The sequence below is a fragment of the Haliaeetus albicilla genome, chromosome 4 (genome assembly GCF_947461875.1).
Source record: "Haliaeetus albicilla chromosome 4, bHalAlb1.1, whole genome shotgun sequence".
Lineage (NCBI taxonomy): Eukaryota > Metazoa > Chordata > Aves > Accipitriformes > Accipitridae > Haliaeetus > Haliaeetus albicilla.
This window is the reverse complement of record NC_091486.1, coordinates 1,783,996-1,807,674: the sequence shown is the minus strand read 5'-3', so window position 1 is coordinate 1,807,674 and position 23,679 is coordinate 1,783,996. Positions and strand designations below refer to the sequence as shown.

General features: G+C 41.4%; 1 protein-coding gene across 6 annotated transcripts in view; it reads left to right on the top strand.

The window, feature by feature from the left end:
• GALNT13 (polypeptide N-acetylgalactosaminyltransferase 13) overlaps positions 1–23,679 on the top strand; it is a 154,372-nt gene that overhangs the window by 110,354 nt on the left and 20,339 nt on the right. For all 6 annotated transcript variants that reach the window (XR_011324246.1, XR_011324244.1, XR_011324243.1 and 3 more), the window contains exons 10-11: positions 12,175–12,314; positions 16,227–16,325. Coding sequence is in view for 2 of the 6 variants with exons in the window: in XM_069780621.1 (XP_069636722.1) it covers positions 12,175–12,314; positions 16,227–16,325 (239 nt within the window). In the remaining 4 variants the exon portion in view is untranslated. The remainder of the gene's footprint in view (positions 1–12,174; positions 12,315–16,226; positions 16,326–23,679) is intronic.

Genomic DNA, 23,679 nt, shown 5'->3' with positions numbered 1-23,679 from the left:
GTCCTGGCTGCTGGTCCCTCCCCTCTCCCACCTGATGGACTTCATTCCTTCATCTCCACCATGTTTTGGCACGCTCCTTGCCACTGGGCATCCCTGGGGGACAGGCATCCCACCCTCAAACTCATTAGCCCAGCGATGGCAAACGACCCCGGAGAGCTTTCGGCATGCAAAGGGCACGCACAAGAGGTGGGGTTGGGCTTCATGGCTCGACTTCTTAACCTCGGCTCTGTGGGCAGGGGGGGCGAGTTAATAATTTCTAGGTCATTTGCTTGCAATTGTTAGTTATAGGTACAACTGTGGAGCCGATGCAGGGTAAAATGATTCAGTTTTTGTCACGACAGTTTTTAATGAAACCATTTCTTTTTATTAGAAAAGTTAGGGTGAGATGCCAAGGTACTTTTTATATGTGTTGTTAAGTTATTCCTTGTCTTTCTATGAACAAAACTGCTATTCACTTCTGAAATGAGCACAAATCAGCAGAAACTTAGTGCTGCTAAATGTACTCTCTCTTCTTTACGCAGTTATGCGTTTGCAAATTTGCACAAAATTCAAATAGAGAACCTATGAAGAAAATTTTATTGAGATAGAAAGGTGAAATTAGGTCAGTAACAGTGATGTTGGCAGGACAAGATTTGTTTAATTCATAACTTGATGTCTGTTGCTGTTTCAGTCACTGGAAAGAATTTCACTATAGGTCTCCTTTATATTTTCTGATATTTTTGAAGTTGTTTATGAATACGCTATATCAATTGACAATTAAAATGTGATGATGATGTTCCCCAGGATTAAGAAGCAAATGGAGGAGAAAGGTACTTAGAGGTTTTAGAAAATAAAGTTAACAATAACATTTTAACTAAAAAAATTGTAATAAAAGCACATAGGAAATAGTAGATTTTTTTAATAGGTCATTTCTAAATGTCAGAAATTATTTCCTTATATTATTAAACTGTTTTTTATCCTTTTGTCTGGCACGCCTTTCTCTTAGTTTATTAATCTGAAAAATACAGATCTCTAGATAATTCTGTTAGAGAACAAAGTTGCATGTTAGTAATTAGGTCTCTGAAGCTATTATCTATCAGTGCACACTCATCTACTCAGCTCTCCTCTGGGACCTGATTAATTTGATTTCTTAGATGATGTCCTAAGAGAAAGAGGAACCAATGGTTGTTCACTGTGGCGTTGTGTTAAATATATCTTTTGGTATAATTAGGGTGCATACCTAGTAATTATATTTCAGGGTAAAAGTCTTGATCAGTCGAGTTACGAATTGCTTTCTTGAGGCTGTCTTCTTGTAAAAATATAACTGCACTGAAGAAGAGCCCATCTGAATTTTTTTGTGGTCTTAGATTTAAAATTGCTGCCTTCCCTTATCTTTGTAGAAGCTGTGTGTGGCTAAGAATAAAATCTTTTATTTCTGCTACCTTTGAATTTGGCCATCCTATGTGTTGCCTGTTTGTTCATGCCACATGCTCAGATGAATTAGGAACCAGAATTTTTAATATATCCAACCTAGATTTAAAAAAAAAAAAAAAAAAGAAAACCATACAGATTAAATTCTGTGCAGAATGATTTGAGTTGAAAAATAGGCTTAATTTGTCACATGGTGAGAGTAGGAGGAACAATTCTTATAGAAAAAATACTCCATTTGTAGGTTATTTGCATTGGTGTGTGGGGAAACAATGCAGTTCTATTTTCGCTGTGTGTTTTGGAGTGCAGAGTGGCTTTGCTCTCTGGCTGGAGCCGTGTCCCAGCATTGTGAAAGCTCTGTTTGCTGAGGCTGGGATGGGTTTGAAAACTGAGAGTAAGATCACAAAATATGGTTGTAGTAAGGAACACTCACCTTTTTGTTTTAGTATAAATACTGCATTTGACAAGGAGTTTTGAATTTTTCCTGGCAGGAACCTAAGAGTCTGGAGCATGACTACAGTCTGAATCCACAAGAGCCAAATAATTCAGAAGAGTTTAAAAAAATCTCAGAAATGCTGGAATCACTTCAAAGTGGATTAAAGGAAGTCCTTTTCTTAGACAAGAAAAGAAATATATGAATTTGTTCTGAAAACGGAGGAGCGGCTGCGTATTGCCCATTTTACAGTTGACGTCAGTAGCGCTCTGAAGCCCATCTCATTTACCATAAGGTTAAAATGGTACCGGGGACTTGATCTGACAAAGGCGGCTTTCCTCCTAAATCAGTACAATTCCTCACAATTTTCTGACTGCAAAGAGTGTTCTTTACCGATTCCTTGGGAAAGCAAAGTACCCAAAAGTGGGATGGCCAACCTCATCCCGGTGAGGCAAGGTGTGCCCCATGCAATGCCAAGCTGCAAAGTCAAGTGCTGCATATTCATTTGCTTTCAGCAATTCTCTCTCCTTCCCTCCATATCGATTTTTTATTGACATCCCTCTTAAAAAAATCTAATAGCTTAATAATTACTAATCTCTGTTAGTATATTTAGCAGTCAGCTTTCTGTCATTTTCACTATTATCTATTAAATTGCTAGTGTAATTGATGTAAATCAACGGTGCAGGATGACACTCCAGGTAGTTCTTTGCTATCAAACCAACTTGTTCCTCACGTACAAGACCATGCATCTTATTTTACTGTTTCAAACACATGTAAGCATGTTTGTGTATACCCAGGTGAATTTGCACGTATGTACCTTCTCAGGCTGTGCCAGTCACCCAGCACACTATTCCTAGCAGCCTTATTCACTTCTTTTTCAAGTTGTTCCAGCATATCTCATTCCACTCAGCCTGTATATTCCTAAATGTAGGCAGTTCCATCAATTTATGCATTAAAATACTGTATCTAATCATTGAATGGAAATAATTACATGCTCAGAATAGGCCTGCATTTGCACAGTCAGCTGAAAAAGATAATGCATATAATAGTTCAGTTTCTCTGTACACTTAGTGCATTGCTAAACCACTTTATCTTCTTAATAATCAGTTAGTATTCAATTCCTGTGTCCTACCTAGTCTATTAAAGTAAGGCTAAAATGCAAAGTTACATTATTTTTCGAGCACTTTATTTGAAGCATTATTGAGAATTTAAATATAGTACTTTATAGTTTTAATTTGGGATTCCAAGATAAGTGCTTGTGTTTTACTTAGATTTACTCAGCAGATGATGCGCAATCCTCCTTTCAAGTGTAATTATATAATTAGGTTGATAATGACTGTATCAATTTAGGAAGTAAGAGCTCTTGACAAACATTTTCACTCTTCCCTTACCTATTTAGCATTTTACTGCTAGAGGACTGCCAGAGCTGCAAGTGCACTAATTCCAAAATAAGTTCATTTAACCTGTGGTGTTATGATCCCGCAGGGAAATACACATGGCCGCCCTGGTGCACCTGCGGGACAGCTCAGCTCTGCACTGATTCCGTGAGGAAAGCACTCACCCAGAGTGAGGAGGATTTTCCATGGGAGAAAAGCACTGCACTGCTGAATTGGGCTGCTCCTCCCATAGTCTGCCATGGGTGGGAAACGGGTGTGCTAGGGATAAAAAAAGAAAAAAAGAGACAAGGAAAAAAAGGGGTTGGGGGGGAAAGAAAAAAGAAAAACAAGAAAGCAGGCAAGTACAAAATTTAATACGACTTTTTCAGCATCACTGTTACCAAAGGTCCTGTCTTGGTTCCTTGCTCAACTAAATTCAGCTGTAGGGCTGAATGCATCATGAATGAGGGATGAAATTTCTCGTGGTCAGTCGGTCTCACTCTAGGCATTAATTCTGCCCTAGCCAAATACGAATGCATTCTTGTAGGCACTCTTAAGCGCCAGAAATATTCTTTGACTCCATATGCGTAAGAGACTGCTCGTACAGGGCTTACTGTGATACCTCTAGGAAGAAAAGCAGTGAGGGGGCCAGCTGAGCTACTGCTGCTTGAATCAAAAAAATACCTTTCTTCTGTTGCTTCTCTGCTTATATTTAAGACACTAACATTGAAAACCTGAATCATATTGATAGTCCGTGCTTATTGAGCTTCTCTGATTGAAAAAAAAAAAAAAACCAAACAAAACAACCCCCCAAAATATTGAATAAAAGTAATTGTGCTGCAAGATACTTATCTTTATGGTGTTACTCACTGTTTCTTAACTTTTCAGGTAAAAATTACATGTGTCTGTATATGCAGATATACATTTTTCGCAGAAGCAGGTGAGGAGGTGTCTGACATGAGAGCCGTACCAGCACCAGGGGTTATTTCAAGGCTGGCTGTGCTGTGCAGAGGGGGATGCTGTGGCGGGCGAGGGGCTGGGAGGACAGTGGCGTTGGCTCCAGATGAGTCCCGGGAGGTCGTGCTGTCCCCATCTGAATGAATATTTGGCTGGCATTATTAAACCCTGATTTTTTTTTTAATAATAACAAACTTGACCTAGGTTTCAAAAGGGTACACAGAAAAGACTGGAGCAAATCCATGCTGGTGTTTTGAATTAGACTGCACCACTGCTGCCAATTGGGAACAGCGGGCAGTTACGGCAGTAGCTTTCCCTTTACACAGCGCTTGAATTTAAAAGAGATTACCCCTGTTTTCCATCGCAGGAGTCTGTCTTCTGCATACCAGCCTCTTTACCGCAGTGGTTTCGTGGCAGAAGCTGGTGAAGTGCCGTGGATGCTTTCCCACGTGGCGTGTTTGTCGGAAGAAAGGGCAGGACTTGGAGCACCTCAGTATTTAGCTGAATATTGTGTTATTCAAACCAGCAAGTGCCTTGAGAATTCATGTTTTTTGACTTCGGTCTTGGGGTCATCTAGCTTGATTTCATTCAAAGGTCCTTAGGACAGGAGGTGTGAGAATTTGGGTTTTCCTGTCTTGTAGTTGTTCCAAAGGTCCTGACTTATTAATGCTGCCCTAACCTAAGGCTGCAGTTAAAAGGGAGCTTAAAACCTTTCTTCCTAGATGTGATCCCTCTTTTCTGAATATCCATTGGTTTTTTTAAAGGAGAAAGATGACATTTGTAGATCAACACACACAGAAGTGCTCCCGTGTAATTAATATACACGAATCGAGACAGATCAAATCCATGTTTTATCTTTTGTGTCATTTATAGCACTGATATTTGCAAAGAGCATTTTATTAAATTTGTAATAAAATGGAGCATAAAGTGTGGGTTGGCAGATCATTGCCAGACAGGGCCACCATAGATTATTTTTTCCTAAAGGTATCTCTTGTGGGGCATATTACAAATCTCTAATGACTTAATGTAGCTTTTCAGCTGATAGGGAAGAGTAGAAAGAAAACCTTTATTATTTTATATGCAATATCAATGGAATAGAAAAAATAATATACTCATGCATACTGCGCCCAATATTGAAATACCAGGTAATACAAAACATATATTTGAATACAGTGGGGACAGAGGCTGGCTTTGTATTTTATCTCTAAAATTTCTGAGTTGGGAAACAATCCTGGTTTGTAGGGTTGCATCGACATTCAAAGTGAAACTCATTTAAGATACCCACAAAATAGAGATTGATGGCTGAGCTACTTGGCTAGTCGTAATACAATGAATGTCAATGACAAATGTTTTCATTTGAAAACAGCATGAATGTAAGGGTCTTTTATGAAGGTATTTAGTAAGTTTTCCAGCTACAAAAATACATTTTTTTACGTAAACACTCTTATAACTTAAATCAGCTCTAGCCTTGCTATAGTCCTAGTAGCACAGGTTTCACTCCTGTTACACGTTAGTAAAAGAGACGAAATTTCCCAGGAACACTTAATTTTCCGTATTTTTTATTCCAAAGAAGAGCTATAATGTAAGAGGTTTTTATGGTTTTCACAGGAAAAACGTTTTCACTGTCATAAGTCTTCTAGTTCCTCAATAATTTTACTACTTAATTTTTACTCTTTGGTGCTGGATGTTCAAAGCAAAGTCAGAGGTTTCTGTTCAACCCTGCCTCTCTTAAAAGCTTTCCTGAGATACGGACTGCAGAACCATCTTAATGATGGATTAATTTTATCCATAATAATGTTCCCATTGATATCTATTTCAGTAAAATTGATATATTTTTCTTTAGTGTCTGGTCAAAATTGGCAATGTAAGAGTTAATTAGCCTATGTCTTTCTCTCTAAAATATATGTTTATTAAGTATTATACATTACAGGTAGGTTTATAGAGTAAAGCAATATTTAAAGTCTTAATCTTTTGCTATAGAATTAAGCTTTAAATGTGCAACACATTATCATGCAATGCTTTATTTGCAGAAATATTGACAATATTGACTCATTTTCTGGAGTGATAAGATTTTTTATGTTAGAAATTGTAAGCATATTTTCTCCAAGCATATATAGCTGATGCTTTCCCATGAAAGGTGCAGAATCTTTATTCCACACCATATTTTATATTATGAAACCACTACCTATATTTATCTTAAATCACTCATGAATTGATATAAGAACTTCTCAGGAAGAGGGTGGAGGGTGGGTGTTGGGGGTTTTTTTTGGAGTTAGCACATTTTTTGTTTGTTTTACTCTTTAATGAGTTATGCATGGCTTTTGGCAATATAAATAAGACGTGTCAAGGAACTAATGCTTTGGCTAATTAGACAATGCATGTATTACCAATTAATATGTCTGCTTTTGATACGGATACAAGATGAAAGTCCCTGGATTTTGGAAGCGTACAGCATGATGTGTATTATTTTCTGGATTGTATTGTAAGGAGCTCATAAAGCACTGCAGGACCGGCCTGGTGTTCAACCGCGGTCCTGGGAGGGATGCGTCGCTCCTCTCGTGTCGGCAAAGTGACGATGCGGACTGCAAGCCCCTGGTTACCATTACACGAGTTTCCCAAGCCGTCACCCTCTGTCTCCTTGAAGGAAAAGGTAGCAGAGCGTGCTGGCGAGAAGCATTCTCCCAGGCACCGGCTGAATCATATTAATACAGCAACTAGTATTCTTGCAAAATTATTAGCAAGTACTCTCCTTGCTTCTCTGTTAACATGTGCCATACTGGGCATCCTGGTGTCGCAAACTCATTTTTAATTTAGCACTTTGCCATCTTTAATCCTGTGAAACATAATACAATTTTGAATCTTCCTTTGGTAGTAAAAAAAGCAAAAATCAAACTAAACCATCTCCATCTCTGGAGGTTCCCAGTGGCCTCCAACTTGGTTCTTAGCCTTCTCAGTTAAAGGGGGCACCTCAGATAATGAGCTGGCTACCGAGCAACACGATGCAGGTTTTCAAAGCTGAACTACAGACAGGTGTGCTAGACGGGTCTCTCTGGTCACATTGCTCTCCCTTTTAATACACTAGAACATCAGTTCAGTGAAACAATGTTTTTTCTCTCAGGCTTTTCAAGGCAGCAAAAGGTAGCAAAAGCCTAATTTGGATTAAGTTTTCAAAGTGTTATTCTTATATAAAGAAAATTATTCTTAGTTCTGCAACTTCTATTTCATTCCAGATGATTTTTTTTTTTCATCTTTATCATCATGAATTAATGTCTTGTTCTGCAGAAATGGTACATTTTGCCAATTTTAAAACTATACCCTTGTATGCCAATTTGCTGGACGTGCCCATTAGAAAAAACGCAGGTGTAATGCAATGCTGCAACCATTTAATTTGTTCTACTTGAAACACATCTGCTGCTCTGTTAAAACAATCCACTTCTTTCCCGAGATACTTTTAGTCCATTCTTTCGCACGCTACACTTTCTGTAGCTACTTGTGATGTTTCGTTTCTTTTTTGCACCCAAGGACATTTTACTTATGTTTTCTTATTTAAGTGTAAGCGGACGTATTAGTCATTAATTATTTCTATATTTCCTCTGAGTCCCTTCGATTATTTAGCAAGTAGTGACAACAAATAGGTATTGATTCATAATAGCTTGGTTTTAAATTGAGCAGAAGGGAATATAAAGGTTTACTGTAGATCCATACAAATGAGGTCCTTGCTTGAAGACAAAGCAGGCTGTATGGGCGAGCATCGCTACGTGTCATGTGAATGAATGCTGCTGAAATGAGCCAGCCCGGTTCCTGCAAGATGAGCAGTATATATAATAGAGGAGCTTTGGGAAGGGAGAACCTGTCAGGGTCGTAGCGGGGAGTATTACCAACGTGTGTTAGGAGCCTATGGAGGGAAAGGGAAGATGCAGCTTGGATTGAAGGGGGATCGATGCCAGTGCCGTGGAGACCTGGGTCACCACCGGGCTGGGGGGCACGGTCTCCGCATCTCTTGTGGGCTCCCAAGACCTGAAGAGCCCTAAGATAAACCTCCCCCAGTGAGGTGAGCGTGCCAAACCCACCAAAGACTCCTCATCTCTGTGGCTAAGTTTTATTAAAATGTAAAACTAGAATTTATTTTGCTGGAGTTTGTTTAATTACAGAAATCTCAAGTATGAAGTTGAGCCAGATTGAGTGGAAAATGATTTATTGCTTTTTCTATTCCAGCAATTGCAGGGCTGAGCCAAATGTAGAAATAGAAATCCCTGGAAGAATTGTAAAGCAAAATAGAAACAAGGTGTTCGGTGAATCCACAGGGTATTTTCATTGAGAGACAGCGTTTCTGATTTGGTTTGTAACTCAGATATCAAAGTGTGTGCGTGTGGTAGGGGAAGGCTGTGTTGTTTGCGGTCTCAGACTATAACAGTGTTAATATCCTTTTTCCTCATGTTCAGCTTCATCAGATCCCCACAGTACAAAGCACTACGAAACACAGATATTGCTTTTCTCCTAATACTTCCAGTGCCTTCCCATGAGGAAGATTAGCTTAATTATAGATAAGGATTGAGTAGCACAAATAATAGCAGTAGTGCATGTCTATTCCTCTGGAAGAGGCAGCAATCACAGACCACCACTCCCCCTTGCCTGTAAAAGCTTGCCTGGAAAACATAATTTTTTTTCTTTAAATAAAGTTTCTTTTCTGAAAGCAAAGATGTTTTCAGCTCAGTTCTGCGTAGCACGCATTGCACAGACATCTTTCGAAGTCAGGCGGGTGTTCTTGGTCTTCCACCATTGGTACATACAAATGACAAATACTCTGCAGCAAAACTCATGTCATGATCCTGCTCATGCTCGACCAGGTCCAGAGGTTATGCTATTTGGTGTCTGTTTCATTTGATCCTTTTGTGGTGAATACAGATACACACAAAGCAATGGAACAGCCACAAGATGCTACTTAATGGAAGCACAGGGGTTAGGCACCTCAGCATTTTAGGTAGTGTAAGTTAAATTAGTGACTGCATGAGCTGTACTTAGAAAAGAATTGCCATTTGAAAAAGTAAAATGTTAACTAATGACTGCAGTACTGACCTTTTGATACTTTTCTTCCCCTAAACAGAGTCAAATGAAACTCTGTGATCAATTTCCTTGACTGCAGAACAGCTGATCAATTACCTCTGTTCCTTGGGAAAAAAAAATTTAAAATCTTTGAGAATTTTATAAAACTGCCCCAAATACTGTACCGAACATCCTGTAGCCCAGAAGATGTTCTGTGAGTTGCAGAGCAGATGAAGCCTCCTGTCCACCACATCTGTCCTGTACGGCCCCTGTATTCCCCTGCGCCGTGAGCTCGGCTTTCCCCAGACCTCTTACATTTCCACCGTAGAAATCTGTCCCCACAGATCCTCTTCATCACCTTCAGCCAGCTCTGCTAGGGGATAGCACTGCCTGGACTTAACCTGCATTTGATTTCTCTTCACTTTTCTGCCATCCCCTAAGTTATTATGATTTAATTTCTCTATATGGGTTACGGTGGAAGGTTTTATTTGAATACGTCTATTTACCGAAGTTTATAATTTTATGCTTTCCTAATGCCTGAGTAAGTGCCACTTAATTTCTTGGCACCAACCAAGAACATTTGGTTTCCGAGGAGTTTTTGCTGATCCGGAGCTGATGAAGCAACAGTCGGCCCCAGCCATTGTGATCAGGCTAAAGTGCTTCCCAGGAGTACCTGCCTTGATTTTAGCCTGTAGCAATAATTTGTAGCATATCCTGTATTTTAGTTAATTATCTAGAATTACTTCATATCCTACAATTACATAATGATACATAAATCTAATTGGTCAAAGATGTAACTGGTAAATACCTGGAAATACGGGTAAGAGTGGTTATCCAAAATCCAAAATAAGTTAAATTTTTGTTAATAGTAATGAATTGCTTTACTGTTGTCTGCTGAATTTTTTTAAAAATTGATATCATCTTGTGCTTTAGGCCGTGATTTCCTAGCAGAATACGCTGATATCCTTGGAGCTTCACCTCTATGATAATTTCAAATAAGATCCCATAAATAATGGAAAGCAGAAGATGATGGAAATGCAGCATGGATTTCAGATATATGTCTGGGAGTGTCTTTCAAACTATTTCAGCTGAGTGCTGGCAGTTACTAATGCTTTGCCTACCACTGTTTCTTTGGATGATAGCTCTCGTCTAAAATTAGATTAATTTAGGCTACAGAGACTATTTGACATGCTTTTTGTTTTTTTTATTATCTTAATAACTCAGGTTGGCTGAGCACCTTAAGACTGGCTTTTATGTTTCTTTCTGTGATGCATGGTTCCTTCCTGAGCTGTCCCCTTCCTGGAGTATGTCAGTATTGAAAAGGATATTGCAGATTATGGGTTCAGTATTATTTTAAACTCTGAAAGTCATATGCACACCTGCAAAAGTTGGCTTGGTAAGAGGGTGAAAAATGGGAATGGTATTTTCCTGTTACTCTTTCTTCAAACAGAAAGTTAGAAGTTGAATAGATGAAGCCTTCCTTTCTTTGGCACTAGAGCTGTACATCTGGCATTTCTTCTCCATGTGATGGATTTCTTCCCAGGAAACTACGGCGAAGGCAAAGCGCTGAGTGGGCTGGCTGCAGCCCCGGAGGGATTCCCCACCGCGCTCACCTCTGCCGCTGAAATCACCCTCGGACGGAGCGTGTTACCCTGTGTGGCATGCACCGGTTGGAGAGTGAATGCTGCATCTCAAAGGCTTCCAGAATACTTTTTAACACTTGGAAGTTCCTTATTCACGTGCTTACAAAGTAGATTTTAAGTCACCTCTCTCTCAGACTTAATCTGCCCGCGGTGCCGATGTGCCGAGGTCATGAGCTGTATGAAGCACGTTCGTGTCCAATGCATGGTCAGTGCTGACCTATCCTGCGTCCGGGATGCAGAGCCGTGTCTGTGTCCTCCCACTTACATTTCTTCTACTTGGGTGCATACTTCTAGCATCAACAGATACATAAATTGCTTGACTAGCTATCGTGAGTCTTGAAAGCACCATATATTCTTTTGATTTAAATAAGAATACACTGTACAGGGGGAATTTCTGACTGATTTCCCCTCTCCTTGATCATTATTCTTTTTTTTTGCTCTCTTCATGACCTGTATTTATGATTAGTGGCCCATGCACCACTCCAGACGGCCAGCGGGATGCTGCTGGCTCCAGTCTTTGATGTATAGGCTTGCGGTCGGAACGGTGCCACCGGACATGGTGACAGTTTAACTGTGATGTTACATCTTCTCCCTTTCGGAAAGCCGTGCCATCAGTGCCCTGCTTCCCGTAGGGTGATGGATCCGGTACGGGAGATGGGTCCTGTCCATCGGCTGGTCTCTGCAGAAACCTGCCACCTCATTCCCCCTTCCCTGCCGCATTGCAGGAGGCATTTAATTGTATAGTAGTGTTAAGGAGGATGATAGCTGCTCTGTGAGTTGTGCCACGGGCTGAGCCCGAGGTCTGCGGGACCTTGGGGGGCATGGAGCAATGGGGTTCCTCAGGATGATGGAGAACATGTCCTTTCTGGTGAAAACACCCAAGGGGTGGTCTAGATTACATCAGTAAAAGAGCCATGCCTTGTCCGAGTTATTTCTCTCAGAAGAGAGTGCTGGAAAACACCAGCAAGATGCTTTGGAAAAAATGGTTTGTAAAAATGTAAACGGATTTCTTTTTTATTTTGGAATATGAAGAAGTCAAGGAGTTCAGTGGCCCTGCCTTTCCAGATTGAGACATTATCTGAAAAGAAAAAAATGTAATTTTCCAAGCATTTCAATTTGCTAAATTAATTATTTAATGCTTGTAAAGATACATGGTGTAGCAGCTGCACATGCATTCGCATAATGCTGTACCGTAATTCCAGCAAATGGATATTGATAAAAAGGAAATCATGACAACTGGAGAAGGATCTGTGATTTATGCTTTGCAGCTTTACAAAAACTGTGCTTTGATCATCTATTCTCTTAACAATTCCAGGTGTTGTTAAGGTGGATTATGGCGATGTGTCTGTCAGAAAAGCACTAAGAGAAAACCTGAAGTGTAAACCCTTCTCGTGGTACTTGGAAAACATCTATCCCGACTCCCAGATTCCACGGCGTTATTACTCACTTGGTGAGGTATGAACCATTTCCTTTGGCTAAATGCAAACGACAAGTACACTGTGCAAATGGAGGAATCGCTACGAAGATGAAGTGGGTTTGGAGAAAAGAATAAAGTGCTTGTGTGCAGCCCCTCTATCTTATTTCTCATTACTTTTGAACAGGTTGTATTTTCTCTAAATCTTTTGTCAGGGGGCATTGCTATTCTGAATGTATATGTCCACCATTAAAAATTTATCTTTTAAATTAGGTAGCATATCGGAAAAGGGAGGTTTGTGACTAAGATTTTGAAATAATTAAGTAATATGCAGTAGTTGAAGGGAACTTTCCATCATCACTTATCACCTACATGCAGAATAGAAAAAGTGCTTTTTTTTGCTTTTTTTCTTTTAAAGAAATGTGTTTGTTATTGATGCTGTGTCTTCCAGCAAGGCTGCCTGGAGCTGAGTATCACAGACATTCCTAACAATCTGGTGGTTCTAGTACCACCAAGAACTGAAATCTCTTTAAAATTCAGATAATTCACTGTTAAAAATATTCTATTGAGTTGTACCTACGCTGATTTTTAAAAGCTCTTGAATGGTTTGATTTAAAGATAGCTATGGATAGAATAGCAATCAAATGAGCAAATGGCTTTTTTACATCCAGGAAAGTAATTTACTATTGAAACTTGCAATTGTAGTGACAAATAAAAGCCACAGTAGGGTTTCCAGTTTAACTCTGACAAAATAAAGTGAAACATGGTTTTACAGCAAGGAAAGAACTCATCTAACAAGTGTCAAATAATAAGGTTTTGTACGATATTGTCAGCCTGGAAAATAAAAGTATGAGAAAGTAATAAAATAGTTATTAAAACACCTTATTTTTACCAACGCGGCCTCAGTTTCTATGGAAACAGCAGTTCAGGCAGGATCTATGAATTAAAACTCATGCTTGACTATTACAGCTACCGACTGCCAGCTGAGCAGTAAAGTGGATTTTTAGACCTAAAGCTCAGGTACCATCATCAGCAGTAATGGACAATCTTTAAAACGTCAGAAGTGTATTCCTCAGTCATTTTCCTCTCTTTCAGCAGAGATTTAGTCTCAGGTAGGACAAACCGTCTGACCTGTCGGTGCAGCTGGCATCGTTGGTCCACGACGGGTCCGGGGTGCGCCCAGCTGCTCTGGAGATGCGCTGTGCCTTCAGGTGACCCACTCAGGAGGGGACCCTGCTTCACCTCTGCTCAGGTCCGAGAGAAAACGATGCTCAGCAGCCCTCTGGTGGAAGCCATGCATTAGCTGGCTGCTAAGAGTAGGGTTTGGTAATAAATCTGAGAAAATGATTCTCTAGTAGAGTGCCATCTAAATGTAATGAGTGTTCAACGTTGGGCCTCAAATTATATTGTGCGAGTGCACATTTTGTTCTTCTGTAGTATAAACAGTGATAAAAAGAGTGAATAATTCTGACAGATGTGGGATAATCATCCTTCATTTACTTATGACCTCCTGCAAGATGGTGCAGGCATGACTTGAAAGCAGGCAGTGTTCATGCATGGTTCGCTTGCACCGCCCAGCATGTTAGAAATAATAACTGGTATTGTATTACATTTTAATCTGGATTTTATTTGGCTAGTGCACAACTAATTTATATATGCCTGTTGCTTTTATAAACGAAGCGTGCAATTTTTAAATGAAATTTCGAAAATGTGGAGTTGTGCGGAACTGAAGTCCGTAAGTAGTTTATAAAGTTTATTCATTGCACACTTAATAGGCAGATCCTGAAGACTGCCAAGCCTTTATTTGCAACTAAATTTTCCATTCAGTTAGAACTCAACTTGTATACAGGGACTGCGTTAGATTTCAATTTCCTAGATGGACGAAAATATGCCTCAGAATGGGCATTAGATGTGCAAAATGTGGTGAATACTGAATATTCTTTTTTAAGTTTTCATCATGTAACATTGAAAGTGAATACAAAATAAATGCAAGATGAGAATTATTTTATAAACCCAAGACATAATAATCATAAGTGAGTTTTCAAGTCACTTTTCATTCTAGTTCTCCATTTTCCTGAATCAAGGGATTGCAAAAAAAAGAAAACCAAACCCAATTGCCTTTCTTGCGGAGATACGTGAAACTCTATTTCTACAAAAAGGCAATTTAAGAAAAAAGGCTGGGGGTTACCATTTGAACTGGGATTATCATTCGAGCTAATCACTAGGGTACAGTTTTGGGACTGCGGAGTGGCACGTGCCGGAGAAGAGGAGAGCAGGGAGAGGAGGAAGGGTCGTCCGTGAGCTGGCTCGTCCCCCCCTGCAGCTGCAGCGTTTCTGCTGCCGGCGATGCTCCGGCTGCTCCCGGGCACGTCCAACGGCTTACGCCAGAAAGCCACGTACTGCCGTAGCCACGTAAAGCCGTTTGCTTTTGCGGGGCTCTAAAGAAGGGCCATTTGTTTTCAAAGCAGGTGGAAAATCGTCGGTCTGGTTATCAGCTGGGTCTGAAACCCCAGGTCAGCGACCAGGCTGCGGAGGGCCGGCAGCCTTTCCCCAAAGGTGGGCAGCTCTCAGAGAATTAAAGCAATTAAGAGCACGAGCCTCGGAGGGGTGACTCACCGGCGGTGAGGTGGTGCGATTTCTTTCTGCGTGATTAACAGCATTAGAGCAGATGAAGAGGCGATGACGTGAGCTTTGCCGAGCCGCTCTTCCCCGGCGTGGTTCGTCAGATTGCGCTGTCTCATTTTACTTGCGTCGCTGCGTTAAGGCCAGTCTGGTGGCGGTGGTTTACTATCGACTGCCGTGCCTGTGAAGCCTCTGAAGGTGGCACGGGGAATTGCAGAGGGCCGAGAGTTGTGCTAAGTGCCACTGAAGTATATCAAAATACGGGGTTTCACAACCGTTTTACCGAAGGAACGAGGGACCTGGAGATGCGTTTTTGCTTTGCGCACATCAGTAAGAAAATCGCCCTGTGCTGTTGAGAGCGAGGAGGAGCAGGGAGAGCTGTGTTCGTACAGCTGTGCTAACGGATCTGCAAGGGGGGTTAAGAAAGAAGGTGTTACGTGCACATGCTGGGGTTTGTACAGGCTGAATGCATGCACCGTCGTGGAGTCTGCGACGCGGGAGAGCTTCGGGGGGACCCTGGTGTCTCCCGCTTCTCTCATACGAAGCTGAAGTTGGCCGGTTGCTTTATACTCAGCCGTTTTCCTGGATAAATGCGTATTCTAAAAATATGTTGTGCTCTGGCACTTACCCTGATGCTCCCTGTTGCTTCTTGCTCTGATGGTCCTTTGCTGCAATTGCGCGAGCTGAGCATCGCTGGAAGGAACTCAGCACGTCGAGGGTTGTATTGCAGGCGACGCGCTTGCAGAGCTGCCTTCTTCCCAGCTGCACAGATCGCGTAGAAATGGTTTGTTTAAGCAGAGATGCTCACTATGTGTATTTGTTCTTCTCTGAGGACAGGTAGATTCTGAGGGGAAAGTTTTATTTAAAAACTTTTAAAAAGCATGTAATTAGTCACACAGCTGTCGGGCGGCCTCTGCTCTGAAAGAGGCAGCCGTCAGACACTGCTCGTCCTCAGTGTTTCTCTCTTAGAGTGGTCAGCCCTGCTGGAAGAAAATAAAAGTGCCTGTCTTGGGCAAGCCATTAGTTTTGCATTGTTTAGAAGTAAAAGCGTATCATATTTGTTAAACAAAACAATGCAGGGCACTGAATGAGATTTTCCTTGAATGCTGTTCGTACTTAATATGTAATTTAAAATCTCATTATACTCTTTGTAATTATTTTCATTTTCATTTGGGAGTGTGACATATTTACAAATGGCAAGTTAAAATATATTCGTGTAGTTGAATGCACAGGTAATATACTTTCTCCTACAGTTACATAATTTTTTCTGCATGAATATGACATTTACAGACTTTTTTTTCAAGGAACATTTCATCCCTTTCTCTCTTCAGATCAGGAACGTTGAAACCAACCAGTGTTTAGACAACATGGGCCGCAAGGAAAATGAAAAAGTGGGCATTTTCAACTGCCATGGCATGGGCGGAAATCAGGTAAAATAAAAATTAAAAAAAAAAAAAAGAGGGGAAACAAAGTATTGTTTATACAATAAGTGCTTCAGTCTGCTGCTGTGTAACCACAGGCACAACAGCTATCAGGAAAAACTGATTAGAATTCACCCAGAGCGGTGCGGGAGCTGCATCTTCACCTGTCAGCACTTCTTTCCTGCTGCAGAAAATGGGGGGGTTGGTTTGCGTATACGATGTTTGAACCAGCAGGTACGGCTCGGGCCTCGGCGGGTGCATGGTTTGTGCCGGGTACCCTCTGATTTTGTCGTGATAGAAACGGGATTCCCTCAGTAGTCCTCAGTTAATGTGGCTTAAATGTAGACACACTGGTTCGCTATAAAAAACAGTAGCAGCAATTAGCAAACATATTAATGAAATTTCCAAAATGTTTGATATTTTATGCTTAAAAGAGCTTTAGAAGTACTCAGAGAGCAATTTTCTCAATAACAGCTGCAAATTTTGAGAACCTATCGGTACATATCCATAGGTCCAGTCAGTATCTGAGTGAATATATTGAATATATTCCTGCTGTTTAGAGTGCAGAGAAATGCATTTGAAGTTTCAGATACTAACATTAGAAAATTTGATCATGAATTTTAATTTGTTTTGTGGCGTTGGAGGAAAAATCTTTTTTAAAACGAAATGGGTAAGAATCTACATGACTTGTGGCTGAGTTCACCCGTTTCTAAAACGTGTGTATGAAGAATAAACACGCAGAATATTCATGCAAGTTGAGGGTTTTTTCATTAGCAGAAATTCAAATAGTGGGGGCGTGGGGTGTTTCACTTGTGTCTTGGGTATGTTTGAAAGGGAGTGAAAAGGTAAACGGCAATCACTTAGCTCATTGTACCACTGATGACTGTACCTGCTCTCTGTATAAATAACGGTAAACTTTGCATATTCTAATGCCTCGGATTCAAATTAGCAGAGCTGATTCACTTGGGTTTAGTTGAGTTCTGCGATGAAAACCTGTAATTAGGGGACTTTTACCCGGGAAGACTGTAGCGTATGGCTGCGGGACGGAACGGCGCGTGGCTGGCTGCCCGCGGTGAGATGCCAGCCTGGCACGGCCCTGAGGTCCTGGCAGCACCGGCACTGCTTCTGCCAACTCCTGTCCGCCACGCACGGCGGGAGCGGGTGGGATGCTCCGGCACGGTCTCCGTTTTCCCCATCGCCAACGTGACCTGGAAATTCATCAGAACTTGCTGCGATCTCCTCCTTTTATTTGCACCTTTTGGAATCTAGTTTAGCCTTGTTTCTCTGCTTTTTGGTTTGCTTTACCTTAGGAAAACCTTTCTCTTCTTCTTCCCCTTAATTTTGACGGCTTTCTCAAATTCAGGACTACGGGTCCCTTCATTCAGCTTCTGACACACCCCCGAGCAGAGGGCTGCTCTTGCCTTCGCCCACTGCAATTAATATCCATATACCTGCTGGGTAATGGTTGATGAGGGTGGCTTTTTCTAGTGCCACATCTGCTAAAAAAGATGGGTAGATGCAGGATCTTACAGCAAATTCCCCTGTTTCTTTCAGAGGTAAGGTTGTTCATCATATTTATCCAAAACTTCACTATCTTTCTAAGTTTGACTTAGGAGATGGAAGTGTTAGCGTTTTAGTAAGACTGCATATGGTCAAGGTTGAAGATTCTCTTTACACCTTGGGTGTTTGGCGTGTTTCCCCTTCTTTCTGTATGTGGTGGGAAGACCCCTCTCTTTTTGTTGGAAGAGGAGAAAAATCCTAGACGGCTGTCACGTCTCCAAACCCTCAGTTCCTCTGAAGCATCAGGTGTGAGGTGAAGAGTCCTGTAAGGCTCTGAGATAAAGACAGGTGGGTTGTGAATGTATATATGGACCATATAGCCTAAAGAAACCTTAACTAATACATACAACCATTCTTTCTGAGCCTTCCTAAGCCAATATATCTCAAATCTAAAGAAATTGTGGCTCCAGTCTCCTTTATACCTCTCACATCGGCCAGAAACCACAGATAAATCTGTTGTGTGCACCTGCATGACGAAGGGACTCTGTTCCCCTGCGTTTGCACAAACAAAGAGCGGTATCTGTCATCTGGTGGAGGTTTTGCTAGGAATACCTGACCTACATGCAGAACATTATCCATCCTTTAGTGCTCATACACAACTCCCATTAAAAGTTATCTTTATTAAATTCTGTTCTAATGAGAAATTAGAACTGAGCTAAGACATGTAAATGCTGGGAGCGGGGGAGCGGGGGGGGGTGTTTGTATGGTTACAGATATAGCTGAGGAACAAAACTACTTCAGAATGAAAATGAAGCAAGAATAATACCTAGCTCATTAGAGCCGAGCAAGATGCATGGGTGCGATCCAGCTTGAGGCAGGGACAAATATCTCACAGCTCTCAAAGTGTTTTAAAGGACTTAAGGATAACGAGATTCTAAAAATATGAATTTCTTTTAAAAAAATTAAGAAAAACTAAATATGTTAACTGCGGCCCTTCATGTGAGAATTACTTTCAGAGTATAAAATTGTGGAGGATTTGTTGTTTTGTTGGCATGGGTATTTCAGGTTATCCTAACTCGGTTGGGACCTGGTGGCTATTAATGATCTTTAAAAGAAATAGTATGAATCTCCTAATGCAGTTAAATGCAATCTTAGAACTGTTTTCTTTGCTCTGTATGAAGGGAAAAAAATACAAAGCCTGTCCTCAAATCAGCTACAGTGGGGATATGACTTTAAGGACTAGAATATCAGGTTTGTGCATATATCTCTGGGGTAACAAGGCTGGGGAACTATTAACTTCCTTCAGGAATGATATTTTTCAGGAGGAAGGTACCCGAGGTTGGCTCCTGATTAAAGAAACCACTGACCACGTGTGAATTGTAGAAAAAAAAGTATTATCCTGCTTTCCAGCCTCAGACAGAGGGGGATGACCCATCAATCTCACGCCTTTTTTTCCCCACAGGTGACTTCTGGCTTTGTGGTATTTTAGAGGAAATTTGTTCCTTTCGACGGCCAGGCAGAGGGCGAAACAGTCGTGTGTTTTTCCTGCCTACAGTCATCCCGATGGGCATACCCGTTAGGCTTTTATTGCGTTACCATGGGAATGTCATCTGTTACTGCGGTTATTGGGAGTGTCGGGCCTCTGTTCATAAGAATAATCAAATCATAAGATCTCACAGAGGCAGGAGGGGGATATTATTAAAAAGCAGGGCTGGGGAATTCTGCAGGTTCACAATTGCACTGCAGGGAGGGCTGTGCTGGGGAGAGCCAGGCTCTCTTCGCTGGAGGAGAGAGCGTGGGTCAGCAGCCGCTCTCCCCTCCGCTGCCGAAGAGCAAACGAAACAACGAACACGTTGCCATTTCCTTTTTTGTTTTTTTTTGTTTTGGTTTTTTTTTTTCCTGTTTAACACCCTATGCCTTTTCTCCTCTCCGGAGGTTCAGTTGTGCTAGGTACAGCGACGAACCTGCTTTTTGTCAGAAAAAATAAAATCAGGAGGACGGTAGCAAGCCCATCGTCATTGCAGCCCTGCAGTTCTCCCTGCTTAGCCGGGGCAGCCCCGCAGTCCCTCCGGCGTGGGTCATCTCTGCCATCGCGCCCTGCCGTCTGCTTCTCGGTTTGGTCTCGTCGTGCCGGAGAGAGCAGCCGTGGAAAGCCTGGAGCGGTCCAAGCGTTTTGTCAGCAGTGTGGATGTCAACTCCGTTGTCAAAGCGCGCTCCCCACGTTTCCTTTGCAAGGAGGCTGGCTGATGCGAAGCTGACCGTAAGCTTGCGGCTAACGAAAGCCATAGCTGAAAGGGGCTGCTTTTTCCTTCTGTTTTCCCTAGATAAATACCGAGGTGGTTTTTTTCCGTACCACTAAGAATAGCAGAGTGAAGTGGAAGCAGTTGCGTGGCTGTGACCATGCGGCTATTTCTCACCATCCCACGCAGCACCGGCAGCCCTGCGGCTCCTGCTCGGGGTCCCAGCGGGCACACCGAGCCCTGGCAGAGGCGATGGTCTGGGGCGTTTTTCGCTATTTTACAGCCTGCGCCAATTCCCTGAGCACGGTCGGCATCTTGTGTGTGCGGCAGCTCTGCGTGGGGGAAGGCTTTTTTTGGAAAGGACATTGTGGTTCCCGCAGGATGGGGAGTGTTTTGTCAGGATTCATTTTGAATGAATGTGGCATTGCATCAGCCAGGATTTTGCTCGGTGTGAACTTATCTGGGGCAGCTGTTGCAGGGCGAGATCAGAATGAACATTATGTTTTATGTGTTTAAGTAAATGTGCAAGGGGAGCGTGACTCCCTTCTGGCGATGTTTTATACAGAAAGTTCAGACTCGGTACTCACTGACAGTTCAAAAAAAAATAAACAACCCACACAACAAGGGTTGTTAGAAGGTTGTTTTTTTCCCCAGTTAGCTCTAAATAATGGGTCTTTCAGAAACTGTTCTGTTTCACAGAGTTTCCATTTTTTTCCCATTCACAGTAAATGAATATATTTTCAAATGCCTTTCAAACCTGGGGACTTTCTGTGTAGCGGTATGTAGAAAAATAATTTATAAACTCTCACGCTGTAAGAATTTTTTGGTATGGTATGATAATTTGCTTACTACTGGGAATGGAGAGAAATGTGTGAGCTGTCTGACTCGTGAGGCGTTTCTGTAATGGAAGGCCTCTGTTTTCAGTAGGTTATAAAGAGTGCTTTCTCCTGTATGAACATCGCTGCCAGGCCAGAAGGAGAGGGAGGCATGCCATAGAGACCCTGACGGCAAGCTGGGTGAACTTGCTGTTGACGCCAGCAGAGCCATCTGACACAGCTCGCACTTCGGCCACGGAAGGCTAATGCAGGAATCACCTTTTATATTTTTAGTTAGCTAATCTATCAACCCCAGCTGTTCAGTAAGTCACCGAAAAGCATTTTATGCACAAGATTGAACAGAACAAAACCTTTGCCTTAGTGACAAGTAGACATTTATTCATGTGACTGGTAAAAGTTACATAAAAAAGCAGGAATTGAGCGGTACCTATGCAGCTGATCTCAAAGCAAATAATCTCCAGTCTTTCCTTAGAGAGCTCACAGGATAAAGAAACGCAGCACCTATTGCAGACTTTATGAGTTTAGTGCTTTGATTTTATTAATTGTAATATCTTAGGTAAATACTAGATTTCGGACATGGTTAGCAGAGAGTAACTTAGCCCTTCTTTGCTCTTTCTGTCTTTTTCACCTTCTGCAATCTCCTGTTTTCCCTAACTTGGCTTTCTGTGTAGCTTTTCATCTTCTAAACAGACCCATTATGAATAAAACTAGTTATTGCTTATATTCTGTTAGTCCATTTTGCTGAGATATGATTCCCCTTGCAGACTTTGCATCATTCTTATGGATTGAGGTGATAAACCTTTGGGGCAGGAACTGTCTAATACTCTGGATTTGCTCAGGATGCAGCACAATGGAGCTCTCAGTGATCTTCAGCACCGTTATAATAACTGTGATTAATAGGGAACAAAGGAGCCATGCCTGCATGTTAAATAACAGTATCTTTTATTTAGCACAATCAGAATGAGAATAATGCCTTCCTTTTAGAGTCTATGGAAAAACTGAATTGCTGCTGCTTTAAATTGGCAGATATAGTCACCAGGGAATGCGGAAAGACTAGCATTCACTGTGTAACATTGCAGTAATGAAGCCTGGGTAGATAAAATGCAGAATCCGTGTGTTTGCTGTACCTGCTAAGAAGTGTGAATTTGGCATGGCATAATGAACACTGAGAGATCCTGGAAGCAACGACAGCTTTTTGTTGCAGATGTGTAGGTAGCCATCCTTCATAAAGTGACAGCTATCTGGAAAAAAAAAAACAACCCAAACCAAAAAACAAAACACCAACCCAAAACAAACACACAAAAAAACCCACAATCCCCCACCCCTGTGGAGCCAAAAATCTGATTTTTTTTCAGTTTCTGTGCAAAATGCTGAATGCACCTGAAACCCCAATAGAATAGCAGTGGTTTAGAAAAGGACAAAGGATGCCGTGGCAGAGGACAAAGGTTGGAATATCAGGAAGGTGTGCCTGCCATCAGCACAAAGGGGTGATGCCAGTGTGTTTCCCAGTGCCGTTTTCTGAATGCGATAAAACCGAGTTCCTTAGCAACCCTTGGAAACCTTGCTAAACCAAAGTGTTTCCCACAGATCCCCACTGTTGTTACTGTACAGGTCCCCAGTAGATGCTGCCAACCAGTTTTCTTTTCCTCTCTTTTATTTTATTTTCATTTAGTATAGTTCCAACTATTGACTTCAGTCTGTGATAGCTGGCGGTAATTACAGTGTTTCTCTGGATTACGGTGAATCACTCTGAATTACAGTCTTTCTCTCCTTGGGGCTGAGCACCAGGAGAAATGAATCCTTGGCACTGGTGGTTAGAGGTTGAGAACAAGTTTTATATGAACTTTCCAAACTGTGAAAGTCACTTCTGGCTTGGCAGTGTCTGTGTCATTCACAGATTTAGATGACTGTCTGTGGGATGGGATGAGGTGCCTTCATGGCATTAAAGATCTTGGCATAACCTCTTTTTTAGAAATAAAGCTGATCCCTACTTGCAGAGTGGACTGTGAGAGTCCTGGATCTTTTTTGGGTGGTGGGGGAATCTCACCTGCTTTGCCTAAGGTGACTTTCAACATTTAATGTGTAAACAATTTCAGGGGGAGAGGAAAAGTGCTTTCCTTGCAGCTTGTATTAGAATATTTTAAATCAATTATGAAAGGTGACTTCAAAATTTACCTTTGGGAGTTCCATAGATAATTAAAGTGGTTATTAGAATAAATTAGATTTTTATGTACTTAGTTATGTCCAGTTTATAACTGTCTTTATTGCATGGTGGACTTCTTCCTTGATTGCACAGGTGCATCCTCAAGATTTAGTTCCACATAATGAAGTATAAAATAGAGGTTTATGAACAATATTCTCCTATTAGACTTCTTATGAGTTGACAAAATAACCTGGCTAACTGTTTTCCAAAGAAAAGATCAAACGAATAACAGGAAAGGAAATTCTGGCCATGGGCTATTGCAGCCCATGTATATATATATATATAAAAATATAAAATATATATTTAAATAGCTACAGATTTGTATTGACCACTCAACTGATTTCCAGTTAATGATATTGCTTGGCACATTATTGGTGCTGAACAAACTGATTAGATTCTCAGACTTTTTATCAGGAGGAATATTTCGTTAGTTCCTTTTAACATGAGAGAAGTAATGAAATTGTCAGTGATATGTGAGGCATCACTCTCAGTTCAGTCTGGCCGATGTCTCAGTCCCAAGCATCAGTTGAATGGACCTTTGGTTTTATAGGGTTTACTTCTGCCTCTAAACTTGCTATATGGAA